We start from the raw sequence: 18,407 nt of genomic DNA, 5'->3' as shown, positions 1-18,407 counted from the left end.
AAAAACAAATCTTAATGTTAGTTTATCTTGAACTGATGGACTTCCAGAGCAAATGATCTTGATGGTTTTGTCTTTGGACCACCAACATTTCTCTCATGAGATCACACAGTATTCCTTTACGTGCACAGGCAAAGTAGGGATGTATGGATAGTAAATAGGAGTTTATGTAACACAGAAACAAGAGGATAAGATTGCAACACGACAATGTGCCCTCACACATAGTGTATATACTCCCAGGCGCCATCTCACTAACTGGAATTGGGTGTATTGATCTGTTCTGCTCTTGCAAAGGACAAGGGTCAGTGAAGTGTGCAGAAAGTCAATGATGTGTGTGTCTGTCAGCATACAAGGACACCATTAAAGATGAGTGGGGACCGGATTGAAAGGGACAGCACAGATAGTATTGAGCATGAACTTTTCATTATACATACTCTGTGGGCCCAGTTTAGGTAATGGAGGATGGCACATGAATCATGACCCGGTCTTTGTTCTGGTAGGAGTTTGACTTTGATAGGAGTCCCTCAGGCAGCTGACATGTTTTAGTGTAATTACACACAACAGTGGGCAGACCACAGGTGCAGCATGATTCTCTGCTTCACACTTTCTGTGGCAGATGAATGCTTCCAGATCACTAGATCATTCTTGCAGTATTGATTTATAATTATTTTATTGCTTTTTCAATGAAAAAATAGTGAGTTAGATTCTATGGTTGGAAGAGCGTTCTTAAGATTCGCCTACTTAGTGTTATAATTCACGTTAAACTGAACATCAATGGTGAGATGAGGTGGACGGGACTTCTTCTTTGGGAATACTGATGTTTGTGGTGTTTCTCTCCTCATTTATCTCTGCGTTTCCTTCTTGCCGGGACTTCACCGGACTTCTCTATACTTCTCAATATTAATTGATTGACAGTCTGCTATTTAGGAATTACAGATCACCGAATGCTGTAATTGACCAATCAGAGTCCAGCATTCAACAAAGCTGCGTAACATGACCCCACAACCCCCTTACCTCAATCTACACCCAGCTAGCACTGGGTGAGTCTTCGCAAAATGATGGTGAGCAACACTTAAAAGTGTCCCTGAATGCATCCTGTATATACACAGCTATAAATGCAACAGGCTGTGTCGTGTGCACATTGTGTAACACCAAGTCCACCAGTAGTATCTGGAGTCAAATGCGAATGCCAACTGGATTCAACAGACCAAGCTGTGAAGGGCATCGCTGCAGTCCTCTGTCCTCTGGGTATAAATTTATATTCTTATAATTTAAATTCTGTTTATTGAATGAATTGCTGAAACGCCTCATTGATATGCAGTGATTATTAGCTAAGCCATTACTTTTAAACTCAGTGTTATTAAACAATCAATGGTCAGTTAATCATTAAAAGGTGACGCAACACAAAGTCTCTTCTCTTTAAGTGTCCAACAATCGATTAGGGAAATTGCTTTGCATTGGTATAAAAACGATAAGTATGTGCCAACAAGATGCTGCTTGAATCACACACCCCCCCCGGGCTCCTTCGCTGTCTCTGTTTGTCCTCCTCTCCATGAACGTCTCACAAAATTGATAGCTAAGGTCATCTCAGAAGGCGAGCAGAGGAGATAAAGAAAACCAAAATGTTCTTATTGACTGACTTTGACTGAGCGACTTTATTTTACTGCTGCCTTTTACCACACAGAGTGAAAATACTGTCTTTTATGTCTGCGATGTAGCAAAACTGAAGAAGGCTGTTTGTAACACTGCAGGGGAGTCAAGCGATGCCACCATGCTGATGCTGTACCCTGTGGTTTCTTAGGTGCCTGTAACAAAATACTCACTGAGAGAATAATAACAGTCTGCCCAGCAATGCTGCCTCCACTGCAGGCATGTCACAGAAAACACACACCAACACACACCCAATGCAAGAGCAGCATAATCCCCTTATTATAGCGGCTGCTCAATTTCTGGATGCCAGCTAGCAGCTTAGCCTTGTAATACAATAATCGCACCAATTTCTTAGGAATAATTAATGTAATTTGAATGATATTAGGCTTTTGTTGTCTCACAGGTAAGTCAGGAATTCAACAGCTGTTGGACAAAAGAGGCTTAAAGTGTAATTAAAAACAAAGCTTGCTTGCTGTTTCCCTTTGCGAAAGCAGGAAGTTTCTAGATGTTAAGATGTGCACAGATAAACGGAGGCGCACGGAAACACTGAGCGAGACCAGAGAAGCTTTTCATCTTCAGTCGCCGGCGATAAGCAATATGTTTTAAGCTCAGCGCTCCTCCTCAGGCAGCGCTGGAGAGGAACGGAGGGAACCCTGGAAATAAGATAGATGACATGATCTTATCTGAGACACATAACAAAAAAATATATATATGTATATATTTGTATTGCAGCCACTCTTTTCTTTGAATGCTGCTTTTATTATAATGATGCTGCAGCTATTGTGCATCTTGTTCCATTTTTCAAAAGAACGTAGAATGCTTATTGTGGACAGGACTCTGGATTGTCTGTATTGGCAGTGGCTGACTGACATTCTTGACATCATGCATGCATCCAGGGTCACTTTGAAATGTTGTCGGTTATCGTATACAAATTACAGATTGCTTCAGAATCAAACATTAGAATATTTAACTAAAAAAAACGGATGCAGCCACAAAGATTTTAATTTGAGCATCAGTTGGTGCTGTGTGTGTGTGTGTGTGTGTAAATGTTTGTCGCTATAATGTTTGTCTCTAACTCTGTATGTCAGACGTGCTTTTAATGACTTAATAGCATTGGCTAATGTGAAAAATAATCATTTTAATACTTCTACATTTTAAAAGGAAAAGCAAGAATGTATTTATGTAATTATTGACAGTGCAACTTTAATCTAATTGCAATTTTTTTCTAATATAATCTGGGTTGATTGTGCCTATTTATTTTGTAATCTGATATGTGTAATCCCATTTACATGTAATCAGCTACAACCCTGGTCTCCATGTATCTTGAGAACTGGGTACCAACTCTACAGATGATGTCCATTCACTTCAAAACAACATCAAAACAAACACAAGCAGTACAATTCAAATGAACTGTGATCAGAGTTTGAATCTTGAGTTTGAATTCAAAATTAGATGTGTTTAAAGTCAAACCAACTCTGGTTCAATTTCTAGTGTGCCAGGAGGTTAATACACACATACACACACATACACACACACACACACACACACACACACGCTCGTGCTTTGTGTATTTACTGTGGCCATGTGTTTACAGAAGATGTATGAATTTCCTTTCGCACATTTACATGCAGTTTGTCAATCCTTCATGTAGAGCAGGAGAAAGAGGCTTTCCCAGCACTAACATCCATCCACTGAAACGGTGTCTGTCTGATTTAATTAGGGAAACAATATGTAGCTTGGGGAGAGAGAGAGAGTTAAATGAAGTCACTCCAATCAGGAAGATGTATCTGTCCTGCTCCTCTTTGTCTGAGCTCCTTAACTGATGACCCTCTAAGATGGCTATAGCCAATATTTGTGTGTGTGAAGGCCTCTGTGTGTGTGTGTGTGTGTGTAGTGTGTGTGCAGCATTGATGCGTTCCCGCAGAGCAACGTGAGCAAACAAACTGTTTCCGTCGCATGAGAGCCTGAGAAGAATGGTTACTCACTTGGACCAGTCAGAGATGTAGCAGAACATGAGGCGGCGAGCGTGATAGGGCAGCCAGCAGACCACGAAGGCGATCACCACCGCACCTGCACACAAGGGAGAGAGAGAGAGAGAGAGAGAGAGAGAGAGAGAGATAAGGATATAAACACACAAGATTGAACTGATGCGGAAGATTATGATGTGAATGTCTGAGCAGCAGGGTTGAACAAATACCATATTATATAATATAGGCTTGTGCTGAGGACACAAGAGCTGAGAGACTGGTGACATCTTGAAGTGTTTGATTTGAAAAGACATGGAGGTACTCCTCCTGACTTTAGCTATCAATATAATGAGCAAAATGAAATAATATCTACCATGTAATAAATCAGGGGTTTTCAAAGTCTAACACTCCACTCAGACAAAGTCAGCAGCAAATTGGTGTCAGTAAAAGTATGTTGCATTAGCTATTAGCACTTCCTGTTTGCTATCATTAACTATCATTGGATTATTTTGACACTAATTAAAACGCAAAAACGTGACTATTTGCAAAATAACAGCCAGACTGCATTATGCCGTCGTTGCAAAAATCTATTTTATTAAAATGAGTCACACAGGGTGCCGGGCCAGGATGTGAGATCATGAGGCAAAAATAGCAGATGTGGAGCATTAGTCAAGCTTTTCCTGCTCTGCACAACGCAAACGATGGGAAAATGATAAAGGCGTCTTGCGGATTAACCTCGCTCAGTGTCTGTATATTAGACTCTGAATTATCGGCACTTGTGTGTTTAGCCTTTGGCCTGTTTGTTTGCATGTCGGTAAATCTGGATCACGGAGGGTCTTGTTGTTTCAGCTGATAGAGCCCCCTGTTTGTGCTGAACAGACAACGATCACCGTTGGTACTTTGGTGCTTAATGAAACGCCTCAATCTGGTGATAAAGACGGAATTTATAACAAGCAACTTTCTTCTAGAGAACTTCTGAAGGGATTTATGGATTTTGGAGATCCTGTCACCGCTGTCCAGCACGAGGTCAGCTGCTTAAGGCAGTGTGTGTGTTTCACTTTAACTAAATTGTGACTGCTATTCCTTAGGAGTTTGAGCAAAAGTCAGCTGGACTTGTTAAAGGTACTTGAAGACGTTTCGCCTCCCATCAAAAAAAATCAATAACACATCAAAAATAGCACCGAACAAGCATTAGTGAGGAAATAAACCTGTGTTTCAAAAGATTTTTACATCTTTTCCTTCCTTCATTCATCTACTTGTGCATTTTTATCCATGCTGTCGTGATGGACGGAGAAATGCTACACTGTGGGTCAAACTGTCCTGCAGAGGCTTTAATAGTGTTTTTTTGGCCTCACTCACTCCTCCTCCTCACTTCAGTCAATACAATTTCATCACAATTCCCTCTTGTCACTATGTTCAATATGTTTTCCTTGGCAAAATTGGGCTCAAATTGCATCTGGAAGAACGGGCTCAAACAACTCAACTTAGGTTTAAACCGTCAGTTCAGCACTTGTTTAAAGCCTCTGCTGTGGCAGTGGGCTAGCTGTGAATACTGCATCACTGTCTTCCTCTGTGGGAACGACAGAGTGCTCTTTGGCAAAGGACACAACCTCTGTCACCTAAATAAATGAATATATGGATTAAATCCCTTATGTATAAATTTGGCGGTCTCTTTAAAGGTACATTAGTCCAGGTTACAGCCGAACTACACCGTAGCCTGAAATTTAATGAAGAGACTGAGGCCTTAGATAGATCAGCTGCTTCTTGGCTGCAGCTTTGCAAACTCCTCACCAGGAAGCAAATATCCGTGTGTGTCACCAGGTTTCACAGCAGACTCTGCTGACTCTAAACGCATTCAGGAACTGTGAATGTTTATATGAAAAGGTTTTGCACCAATCCAACCAGTGGTGGTAGTTTTGCTGGGCCACAAAAAAAAGCCAACTGGACTCTGCTTGGGGCAGGAAAAGTCTGAGATAAGACTGGATAAGATATCTCAAGCCTGACATCAGACTCATTAAACACTGATTTCACCACATGGAACTGTAAGGTTTCATGTCATCCATATTCATATGGCCCGTCACATAACCTGCCTGTGGTACACGACCATGCATTACTTCTCAGTCAGGATGTTATTTAACAATCAAAGGCAGGTCTGTGGAGATAATGGTTACTGCTGCAATTTGTGGCTGCTGGTTTCCTGGCAGCTTCTTAAAAGAACCCTGCTGTCATCCCCAGAAATCAAAACAACAACCTCCAGGTTGCAAAGAAAACTTTCTAGCCTCTGCTGACATGTTTTTCACTGCAGAACACAGCTGTCACCACGGGGATATTCTGAGAAACTACTGTAGGAACGATGTCTTCATTCTCTTGGATGCTGCTGTTTTGAGGTCAGGTCCAATCTCAGGCATTGTTGGAAACTCACTTGGGGGAACTTTGAAAGGGGCACTTTTCACTGCACGACAAGACGAGCTACACAACAGAGATCTAACAGATATCTGAGAGCCAATTTGTATGCCTGTCAGGAGGGATTACGTCAGGGTCCAAGTACATTTCACTCTTCTTTTCTGCTGTGGCTCTGTGGTGAGATTCTCCACAGGTTTACGACTTATGTATTTGTCAAGTAGCATTCTCTTATGGTTTTCTATTCTGTGGTAGACGTATGAATGTACACTGTTTGAACAATCAATGAGCAAAAAAGGTACGACTACAATACAGGGATGCTGCGCTCAATCACAGCAGGTCCACTAAAAGAGCTTGTTTGATCCACTGACAGGCTCAGAGTGTTATTCTAAGTGTGTGACAGCATTATGGGAAGGATCCCTACAGAGAGAGACCTGGAAGATCCTTTTGGTTTTAGCAGTATGTATGGCGCTTTCCAAAACCACCACACATTTAACCTCCTCACAGAACACAGGAGTTGCCGGTCTACTGCTGCCTTGATCGATAGTTTGTGTTACAGAAATATTGTGTTTAAAGCTTTAACGCACCAAAAGTCACACAATATCAAACGCATACTGTGGACAGATGCGATCTACCAAACGTTTTCTTACCTTCCAGCCGTTTCAAAACTCAAGATTAAGAATAGCATAGTTATCCTTTAAAACAGGGCAGGCAGCAAAAACAGTGGGTTACATATGTGTGTGTGTGTGTGTGTGTGTGTGTGTGTGTGTGTGTGTGTGCAGACAGAGATCACATTTGTCTGGAGTCTATTTCTATGTGGCAGCTCTGCTCTTGGCTCTCTGCCCATCACTACTGTATTTGTCACTGTCAGTCAGTCTGTCATCATCTATTCATCACAAACGACTTTGTACACCTTCACCATGGAGTCTATGATGACTGAAACCTGGCATCACTGCTTCAACTCTAATCTAAAGGTCTAAAAGGTCTAATTTGCACCTTTGTAAACCTGTTCCAAAAGTCAAATAACGAATCATATCCCAAAATGTGTAAAAGGCTTAAACCTACACCAGCGCCCACCTTCTAGTCCTCTTATCTGGGTGACATTTGGGTCTGACACGACAATAATGTGGCTGTGCATAATTCTGTCTGAATAGAGAGATAAAACTTCGCTATCTAAATAACTTATAAACTTATATTCTTACAAGTTATTAGGGCTTTGATGATCAGTATCTAAAACGAAATTGAGAAACTGAGCCAAGAACCCAGCCCAGTTTCTCATTTCAAGTTCAACAGTTTCAAAAGAGGCGAATCATGAAGGATTCGTTCGACATTTTGGGATAAATGTTCATTCAGTTTCTTGGCGATAGTTTGATGACAACACTGATACCATTGGAGTCTCTGGCTGAAGACTCCAGAAGTTTCCTGCAGTTGTGAAACATTTTGTTTAGATTCATTCCCAGCAAGAGCGTAGATTACAGTATTTCCCAAAGTAGTGAACTGTTCTTTTAAGAGGATGGAGACAACCTACAGGGTGTCAGTCAGGTGACATCGGGTGCAATTTACTGTCGATGCAGCAGATTTAAGGCACAGATTTAAAGCCTTTGCACACCAGACACCAGACACACAATAACATTTTTCAATTTTGCAAAGCAATATTGAGTTTTTAAACTTTATTGGACCGAGATTGATTTTTGTTTTTGGGATGACAAAGATTCAACATGGTGGTTTGTATGATTATCACAGAACTCTGTTTGTATGATAACAGAGAGACTTTTTATTATTAGATATCATTTCAAAAACAACATGTGGAGGCGGAACGAGCTTCGGTGTGACGAATGTGTGCCTGCCTGCCCAGTTACACTGTTAACTAACGTCACTTTTTCATTTGTGTGACACGCAGGGCGACGCTGTGTGTTTAATATGCTGTATGCAGACTGTAAACAACATCATGCTTCATTCACAAGTGTGTGAATAAATAAACGTATATACTACAGTCCTGTGTCTGCAACACCTTCTGGCTTATGATTTCTCTCTGCTGCCTCACAGCTGGCTGCTGTTCTGTTTGCAACAACAGCTGCAGTCTTTCCTCCCTGTTATGACACCAGAATTACTGTTTGCTGTTTTTAAGCGCTGTGCGTCTCAAGGCCATCGCAGGATGATTTACCAGAGCACATCATGTATTCTGCAAGCGCTCCAACATTCGCAAATTGGGACAAATATGACACATTCGCATATTTCCACGTCATTTATCCGTCACTGTCCCATCCCAGTGCATGAAGGCCTTTAAGCTGATAAGCCCTCTGTGTTTGTTGGTTGAAGTGGTGCCATGAACTGCTACTCCTCTGGCTGCAGGAGGGAGAATCAATCATAACCCCGTGAAAAACCTGTTATCGCAATTACCTGTCGAATGTGTTGTTCAGTTGTTTGGTTTAACAATCTACAGCCACTTTGCAGTCGATAAAAGGGCCATTCCACGTCCATCTGGTGCACTCTAAATCACATAAATGCCTAAACCTTAGAGACAAATCCCCACTCATGTATTCTAAAGGGCCCAGTTTAGTTTAGAGGTCTCAGCCCTGACTGATACAGTATATGTGTGTAGGGCTAATAAGAGAGATGTACTGACTCCTGACTTTGTCTAGAACGAGGTAACAGTGGTAGAGGTAACACTCTACCACTGTGGCTCAGTGGTAGAGTGGGTCGTCCCTCAATCAGAAGGTCAGGGGTTCGATCCCCAGCTCCTATGGGTCAACATGTCGAAGTGTCCTTGAGCAAGACACTGAACCCCAACTTGCTCCTGAAGCATGGCTTCAGAGTGTGAATGAGTATGAAAGAATAGTCTCCTCCAAATTACATTTCTCCTGTATGATTGATGTGTGAATGGGTGAATGAGGATGTCATGTAAAGCGCTTTGAGTAGTTGAAATAACTAGAAAGGCGCTATACAAATACAGACCGTTTACCGTTTAACAGTTCACAATGAACAATTTTCCCTGCAAAACAAAGTAGTTGTGAAACAGACATCATTCTGTCCAAGTGAAGTGAAGGATCGCTGCTTTCTTGAAGTCTGTGGCTATTCCTGGAAACCATAGCTCACTGCGGGCAGCTTCATTTAATTAATGTAATGTGTGGTTTTATACTGTGACGTAGGAGAGTGATTAAAAGGCTGTTGCTTAACTGTCAAACGATGAAACAGCTGCACAAAGACGGTCTAATTATGACAAACTGGGTTTTGGGACCCGTTCAAATTGGAGTCGCTGGGTCTGCTTAACTTAAAGAAGAACAGGGAGAAAGAGAATGGGGAAATTGATGTATGTGCCCCATTCTGGCCAATGGCTCAGTCAGTTTTCATAATTGATGAGTGCAGAACAGGAGGGACATTACAGTGAAGATAGGTCCGTCTGTATATTCCATCCAAAGCCATAGAAGAAATCATTTCATTCCCTTTTCCGTCGTGGACTGAATGAATTGCCCGGCATTATGGGACCCATCAGATTGTCCCTACAGTGCAACAGTACTCATGTTGACTGCTGTAATTGGGAGTATTGGAGACGAGGCTGGACCCATCAGGCCACTAGACTCACCCAATCCAGTTAAACTTTAAATTGAATCCGTATCATGATGACATTATCATTATAGGAAGACATTATGTGTTTTATTACACGTCCCTAATGAAATGCTAGAAATGTCAAGTAGAGATCTGTTAGAGTTTATCACACATCCCCGTTCAATCCCTCCATTCAGCACAAGATCAGAGCTGAGATGCAGAGGAAAGATTTCAGAGACTCCTGCAGTTGTGTACTATCACACATTAAATGACATCAAGTCTTTTAGTTGTGCCGTATTTTAAATGCTTACAAAGACCTGAAGCACTGTTGCAGTTCCAAGCTTTTGGTTTTCCTTAAAAACCCTCATCGGGAGCAGGCAGAGGTGCTGAGCTGAGCAGCACCAGGTGTGCCAGCTGATCCGCTAAGGTCGAGTAAACAGCTTCAGTTTAAGGCCACTAGCCGGAGGAGGCTCATATGTCCTGCTATCACATAGTAAATGGATGTAAAGGCTGATTATGGTTTAGCATTTGGTGTGAAATGTTATGAAATACAACTAACTAAAAAAAGAGTAACATATCAAAATCACTGCTGTATGAGTTGGTTTAAAAGTACAGCTTTGTCTGTTGTTTTGGCCGAAAACCAAAATAACTCAGCCACTGACGGTGGACGCCGCTGCCACTAACTCACTGACCAGATAACAGTGATGAATACGGCGCTTTTAGAGCATTTATTGAGTTGTGTGAAGAGTGAAGTGCAGCTCGGTGACAGCTTCATGGAGGCACTAGATTAATGTATGAAGGTCTTGTTGTCTTTAAACTTTGTGTGTGTGTGTGTGTGTGTGTGTGTGTGTGCGTGTGTGTAAAGTGGTGGGCAAAGGGAGGGAGGTGGGTTGTTCACTTACGCAGAACGAGAACTCCGTGGCGAAGTGACTGAGCGCGGTTGGGCTCCACGGTGACATTCAGGATGGTTGGATTTCCCCCAATGATGCAGACGCGGTTGTCTTGCTCTGCCTCGCGGAACATTCGCAGCAGCTGATTGGCTATGACCCCGTTCAGCGCAGAAATGGCCACCATGGGTATCACAAAGGACAGAAATGCGTTCACCTGTTCGGGGAGGAGGAGAGGCAGAAGGCCAGAAACACTGGTTACATGTCACAGAGCTGACACACAGATGAAGGTCAGGTAAAGCACTTTGTTTCTCAGCCATGACCCTCTACATGAGCCCCAAAACCAAGAAATGAGTTAGCAGTCTTGCACTTCAAAGCCAAAGTCAATAGGTTTTTGAATGAGTGTTTGGTTAGATGGTTGCTAACATGCGGCTAAATGAGACTACAGAGGTTGTCGAACACAGACATTCATCTATTCACACATCTGCCTTTACAGCCTCTAGCTGTGTTTATATTCACGCTCTTGCAAACTATTCTAACCCAAACTTAGAATAAATGATTTTAAAATACTATAAATTGTTAAGTTTATAATTGTAGTGTAGCTTAGGGCCGGTGGCGTGGAAGTCACGTGACTTTTTACTTCTGGCAATTGCATTTACCCTTCAAAAACCATAAAAGTGGTGACCAAGTGTGCATGTCAAGTATCATGAACTTTAGTTTTCCACAGAGCTTTCTGGGATTCCAAAAAAATTTAAAATCCAATGGAACATTTTTATTTTATTTGCCAAGTCTGTCAGGTTTGTCCACCTAGAAGTAGCAGATCTTCACCACTGAGAAGCTGGAGGAAGCTAACATGACTCGATTAAGCGATTAGCAATATGGATGAAGATTAATGTTTTGTAATAGCAGAAAATGTGGGTCATGACTTCTTCTGTCTCTCCATGCACACCAGTGCGAAGGAGATCTGATGTGGGTTCCTCACACTCTGAGGAAAAGCTTGCTGGAAACCTTGCTATCAATGTTTATTGATGTTTCCGGTAATCAGTCTTTGAATCTCTGCTAGGTGTGCCTAAAGCCTAAAGAGACGGTCAGCTTTTCTACAGCCTGTGGGAACGAATATCAAACCACCACGTGAGGAAGGAGAGTGATGGACAAGGTATAAAAAGGGTGGAGGAGGAGAACCAGTAGCCTCCGGCGTGAGAGATGAAGGTCAACTGGGTGATGCAGAGATCAATCACAGGCACATACCCAAAATTACAGGTGCAGCAAAAGAAATTGAGCGAGCCACTTTTAGTACTTTCCAAAACCTTTTTGCAACCAATGTAATGCAGTCCTGCTTTCATTAAATTCATTCAGCAGACATATGAATAGTTTTCTCAATCCTGCTTTGTATGCAGTTGGAAAACAATGATAAAAAACATATTGAATTGCCTTTTTTTTTTTTTTTTTTAGCAATTCAAAAGTTCCATCAAGAAACACTTGAAAACACTCGACTTAATTGCATTTTAGCCCCTGAATGCCAACTTTGATCAAATTCAGAATGGAAAGTTTTGCTCAAATCATTTTCCTCACACAGCGCTGCCTTCACTGCTGATAGAGGGAGAAGGAAATGAGCAGTGAAGATTAATGAGACAGAAGGATGAGGCGAGAATGGTACAGAAAAAAAAGAGGAAAGAGAGTGGAGGTGCTGCTAAACAGCTCTTACGACAGCTGACTTGTGACTGTGTGGAGCCTCTTCGAGAGGTTGGCTGAGAGAGGAGGCGTGCGGGGATGTGGGAGGTGCTCATTTGTGTAGATATTTGCTCAATCAATGCAACTGTGACAGCTTCCACATCTGCTCTTCCCTCCAGCATTGTCTCTCCACCCAGCACACACTCAGATATAGTGTTGTTGTTTTACCAAGGGATAATCATGGATGAAAAATGGTAATAGCGTTAATGAACAGGCTGGCTGCCTTCTGAGGGTCCCCTGCCTCCCAGACAGTGGTGACTGATTAAAGTAGAGAGGGAGAGCCAGAGAAAGGCGGCAGGGCAAAGCCCCGCTTGAGAGCGAGGCGCAACTCCCGCTTGGGTGGAAAAGCAGCCAAAAAACTGACAGTTAATGTGGATGGTTCGGGCTGAAGCGCAAGGAAATGGAGTTATTTGGCAAGAATGATTGTGGTGGAAAGGGTAACACACAGAGAAAATAGCAGTGAAAATTATAACTCTTCATCAACTTTAAACGGACTTATTCTGACGTTGTGATGAATTGCTTCGAGCGGTCGAAAATATCAGACTAAAATGATGCTATGCAAGTACAGTCCATTTACCATTCAGCAGGAAAATCTTAGATGTAAGGTCACGACAGCTTAAAATGAACAGAATTTAGCCGTACAAAGACTTCAGATGACTGCTACCAGGGCTTCAACTGTGTACCATATTTAACTCTTATCGAGTGGTGACAACCAAATGTTTTCTAATTTACCTTCCTGTCACCAGAGATTTACGACCAACTGCTCTCCCACTTGTCTTCCCTGTGGGATGTGACTGCAAGTGAGAAGTGAGCCTGTTGTCTGGCTCCAGCCCCGATAAGAACAAGAATGTATTTGAAATGAAATGAAATGCAGTTTTTCCTTTTTAGAATCTGGGTTTAAAAGGGGTAAAGAGCCCATCCTGCATCCCATTTGTGGACATGATGGTGGAGTCGTAGGAAGAGTTTTCTGGGTTAAATTGAACACACTGAGATGTGCAGGGAAGCACGTGTGCAAAGGAAGCGCACGTTTTCTGGTCTAGTTTGTTGGGACTCAGGAACATAAAATGCAGAAGATTGGATTCAGTCACAGAAGTAATTCACAATGCAGAGTGATCAAAACCAGGACAGCATGTGTCTTAGATCTTTAAAATATACTTCAACAGAGAGACAAGGCTCATGTCCCTTCAAAAAGATGGCACTGAGGATTTTTATATACATCTCTCTTATGCATGAGGTGCATGTTGCTGCTGTACTGTGCTGTGCTGCCTGCAGTCTTCCCAATCAGATCAGATCACTATGCCGTCCAGTGAATGTTTAATGCTGATGCATGAACATGTTACCTTCATGTCAAAATCCTACTTTTGCCTCCTTAACATTTTACAGCTTCAGTTCGATTTACTCTGCAACTGTTGATAAAAGTTATTAAGAAATAGTATTCAGTTTCTGTAGAGACGACGTTCGGTGACAGTTAACGCACTTCCACAGCTGCTGGGCATGAAACTCTGTGTAAAAATATCTGCTTCCCTGATAGACAGTTCTGTGGAGATGTTAACTTCAACTCCCAGGGTGCATTTCTATAAGAAGAGTAGAATATATATGAAAGACTAATGTAACTAATAAGTCAACATTAGTAATCTCAGTGTCACCGACAGTATTTATCCATGTTTATAAGAGACAGACAGCGAGAGAGAAAGAGTAATGTAATATTTCAGCTGATGCTTTAATACAGACACCAGACAATTTAGTAATTATAATCATACCTGTCATTATTTCAAGATGTGACTATCATTTAATTAGCTCACGCTAACATCTGTTGTTGTGTTATTTCTACGACCACGTTCCGTTAGAAGACGTTATACCGTTCCTCACTGAACCTGAGCCTCTAGGTGGGACTGATCTTTACCCCGTGATACCTTCTGGAGGCTGTAATATGGGGCGTGATGAATGGGAGCAGCAGCAGAGGGATGCTGGAGTGCTGCCTGAATAATGAAGCGTCATGGTGGATCTCGCTAACTGACCATTAGCACCGTCTCCATCGTCATTAGCCGTGCGTGCTGTGGTGGCTATGTGGGCGTTTTTGGGCTGTTTTGGTGTACAAAACATCATCCAAAAAACAAAATCTCCAACATTCAAGCACTCATCCATTCCTCTGTAAAGTAGTTGTACTGGCAGAAGGTCATAGAAAAGAAACTGAAAAATATGAACTGCAGGCTGAGGTTGGCCTGCTTTACTGCATCAGTGGAGCTCAAGAAGAGGTGGGACCAGATTATTCACATGAAAATAGCTTTGTTTGAATCATTTGTTTTGTGTGGCCCATATCTTTTTTTTAAACCTGTAATGGCAAAGTCACTGTAATGGAGAAACTAGCAACAGTAGCTGAAAATATCTCACCCCCTCCCTGCAGACTTTCCTCCAAAGCCCCTCCCCACAACACACGAACACTGTCTGACTAATGTTGGAGTCCACAACCTCTGCCGCTGGGCCCCTTGATCGTTCTGGTCGACTTGCATATCATAAAAATCCTGATCATAAAAACAGTCCTCAGGAACGTAACGTCAGCTTTAGCTCAGAGTTCCTGCTTTCTCGGCCGGTCTTATTCGACTAGCTTGCTAGCTTTAGTTTTGGGGAAGACTCTGGCAGCATGTGGGCAGGCATCCAGACAATTTCATGTATTGATTGCTGTTATGAGAATTTCAACCAATATAACAAAAGTGCCTCTACAATAAGTTGCAGACTCTGCCTTTAAAATAATGAGCATGTATTATACCAAACTTGCTTTACTTATGGGTGAAACAAAAATATTACTGTCCATTTTCGGTTCGGAGCCCCAAAACTTACTTTGTATTATCATGTGTTCCTTACACAGCAGCAGCTGCACACAGTTTAGTGTGTGGGTGTAAACCCAGAGAGAGTCTGCTGCAGGAAACGTGATTTGCCTGCTGAAGGAGGGTGTGAGGAAGCTGCAGCTTCCAGCCTACGCTGTCTGAAGAGTGTTCACCTGCAGCGTCCATAAAGACAGGTGATTTGAAATAAAAACAGACCATCTACCAATAAGAATAGCAACGTGTGCCGTACATACACACTGCTGGCAGCTGCTGCACTAGGCATAATGATTAGTGAATGATGATTATTTAGTTTGAAATATTAATAATGAATGATGCACGCAGGTGAAATGTCGACTCTTTGGATGAGATGTCGCTTAATGATGTTAACACCCATTTCTTGTCCCAACCTTCATACCCTGCTGATTTTTCAATCACTATTAAACTTTTTGTTGGAAATATTTTCGTTTTTGGAGGAGAAAAACACGCAGGACAGACAAGCCTACTCTCTTGTTGGCTGCGTATACGCTCACATGCTGTGTATATACAGGGCCAGAACACATACACAGCATGAAGCCGGAGCTCCACCTGCCCCCTGTACTGTATGTTTTGATCACTGTGCTTCACACCTTCTTGGATGTTGCCCCCGCACGGCTCGGCTTTCACCTTCTATCAGTTTAACAACTCTCGCAGGAGATGGTGGATGTTTGGTGTTAACAGCAGAGCTTTCATGCCTGTGAGCTGTCCATATGTATGAGGCAGCTTCATTATTCATCTATCAGCCAGGGTTTGTCTTCAGTGGTGCACTCCAGAACAAAGTGTGGAAGTTAATGAACTCGTATACCTGACAATGATAGATGTCTGGTCTCTTAAATGTACATAACCAGAGTGATTTCAGTAAAAGAAAAAAAGGGAACATGCTTACTTAAATCCATTGTGTATAACACTTATCCTTCAGGGTGGTTAAGGTTAAGGTTAAGGTGGTTAAGTCAATCACTTGGCATGTCTTTGTACTGTAGGAGGAAGCAGGAGTACCCGGAGAGAACCCACGAAGCATGGGGGAAACCTGGAACCCTCTCGCTGCGAGGCGACCGTGCAAACCCCCACCGTGCTGCCTAACATGCTGCAGCAAATTCAATTAATTCCAGCGGAGCTGCCACAATTAACTAACGGACCATTAGCAAGCTTGTTTGCTCTGCGAGCTTTATCTTCCCTCCTCATCTACTCTTAATTGAATGCAGTGGTATGAAATGGTGAGAAGAGAAATGTAGATTTCTGCAGTATTCAATACTGTTTTCCCCCAAAAAACACTTCGGCTCAGTGTGAGTGTCAGATCAAGAACACCAGCCACAGAAGCCTCCATGTCTTTAGTTTAGCCAAATCAGAACAGAAGACTGATATACTAGATCTATGACATACTCACGGTGATTGTAGTTTTATAATTTGAGTAATTTTATTTGATCACACAAGAGTTTTTATGCTGTGAAATGACTTGGCTGGATGTTGGAGGGTCAAGTGCAGCAGTGAACCTGCTGGTGAGAATCAGCAGACAGCACTGATGAAGAGAGGACTGAATCTGGAGATAGACACATTAAAGGATCAAGGGCCACGCAGCTCTGAAAAACCTGAACTTATGCAGGCTGCTGACTCGTCCTGATGACCTTGGCTTGGTGCTGATGGGCTGAAAGCTGAAATGAAATGCTAAAATGTAATGCCTTAAAACAGAGGAGTGATTTGTCCTTCTTTCATACACATCTACCAAAATATCTCTCTGTGAAGAGATAATCATAAGATCATCATTTAATAACACTGATTTCCTCTGATTTCAACACATACAACTACAGTTATGGACAGAAGTCTCCCCATCTAGATGGCTACATGTAAGTAAACATCTTTAAATGTGCATGTGGAGACAAGGGTTGGAAATCAGCATCCCCTCATCTGCCAAATGCAGGTGATTTTGTTTAATGGCAGTGAGTTCACTGAACCCACCGGCCACAGTAGCAGTTTAATTAAAATAGAATAGCAGAACAGATCAATTTGAGACGTTCCACTCCAGTCCAGAAGGTGGCAGTTATGTTTCCCAGCCACCATTAAAGAGTCTGCTTGTTTCACTCAGACACTTTAACAAGATGACACGGGAAAACAATGTGGCGTTACTTCGAAGGGGTGAAGAGGTCTGCAGAGAACATCTCCCAGAAGGAGAGGCAGGCTAAAGAGGTGACGGTTTTAAGCCAGCTTTTAATGAGAAGTGGAGAAGAAACTGGCCGTGGAGGGTCCCATGACTGTTTAGTTTCTGAGCAGACAGGCCAAGCAATGTTCTGTCCGGTGTGTCATCAGCACACTTCAGATGCCATTACGAGAACTAATAGTCTCGTTATTGGGACTAAAAACCTAAAATTGGAAGCCAGAAAAGACCACAAATTGTCCAATGAAACAAAACCAAACGCCACACCCACATAAGAAAGGTAGTACAGGGAAAATCAGCACCAACCACCAGATTCTCCACATGATCAGAGCAGGTATTTGCAACACTACTGCCCTGACATCGTCTGCCTGCCTGGCTGAACTTGTTTTCGCCCCATCAGCCTGTACGGCAGACTGGGAAAGAGCTGTCAATCAAATGAAGTTGGCGAGGAGTGAATGGAAGTCCCGTCTTACATCAAGAAGCCTGTGTGACCTGCTGACCGTCCACTTCTCCACTCCCTCTGTGAAGTATGCTGACCCCACGCATGCTGCCCAGTTCTGGCATCAGGGTAGCATTTTATTTTTTGTTTAATCCAATATAATATTCTAAACCTCTGCTTCATTCTTTTCCACATGCAGCTACACACTGCTGGTTAAAACAAGAAAGTGGCTGAACTTGAACTGCTGGGAAATGGTGGAATCAACCATCTACCATGATGGCCATTGTTGGTTTGAGGGGAGACGCAGTGCCAGACTGCTTCAGGATCTCTTTGTCACTGAGTGTAAGGAGCTGACACAAAGGTTACTGCAGCACCATATGAATCTGAAAAGACGTTAAAGGTGCAGTAGATGTCTTCTGACCGCTCGACACGAGTTACGCTACATGTCAACATTCAAACCTGCTCATACAGTGATGGCAGAGGCCACCATGGATGGTGCCAACCTGCTAATCTGAAGCTCTTTTTTTGCATCCAACGGTGGGATTTGTAGGCAGAAAACACCTCACTCTGAAGGAGTGTGGCAGTGCAGTCCAGTGAACTTCTTCCTCCCAAAGTGTCGGCTTCAGACTCTCAGGCTCTCTTCGGACTCACTCTGTCATTCTGATATTGCCAAGTTGTCTCATCAGCTTGTAACTTCTGCTGTTCTTTGTCTTTGGGAATCGTGGAAACTAACAACAGATTCAAACCCTGCAGAAGCTGCACACGTTAGGGCACGGGGGG

General features: G+C 42.6%; 1 protein-coding gene across 1 annotated transcript in view; it reads right to left on the bottom strand.

Moving 5' to 3' along the window:
* ntsr1 (neurotensin receptor 1 (high affinity)) overlaps nt 1-18,407 on the bottom strand; it is a 37,347-nt gene that overhangs the window by 2,944 nt on the left and 15,996 nt on the right. The window contains exons 2-3 of the mRNA XM_070840292.1: nt 10,463-10,664; nt 3,633-3,717 (exon numbers count right to left, since the gene is read on the bottom strand). Coding sequence (XP_070696393.1) covers nt 3,633-3,717; nt 10,463-10,664 — 287 coding nt within the window. The remainder of the gene's footprint in view (nt 1-3,632; nt 3,718-10,462; nt 10,665-18,407) is intronic.

Source organism: Pempheris klunzingeri, chromosome 11 (assembly GCF_042242105.1).
Source record: "Pempheris klunzingeri isolate RE-2024b chromosome 11, fPemKlu1.hap1, whole genome shotgun sequence".
Classification (NCBI taxonomy): Eukaryota; Metazoa; Chordata; class Actinopteri; order Acropomatiformes; family Pempheridae; genus Pempheris; species Pempheris klunzingeri.
This window is presented reverse-complemented; position numbering and strand designations above follow the sequence as displayed.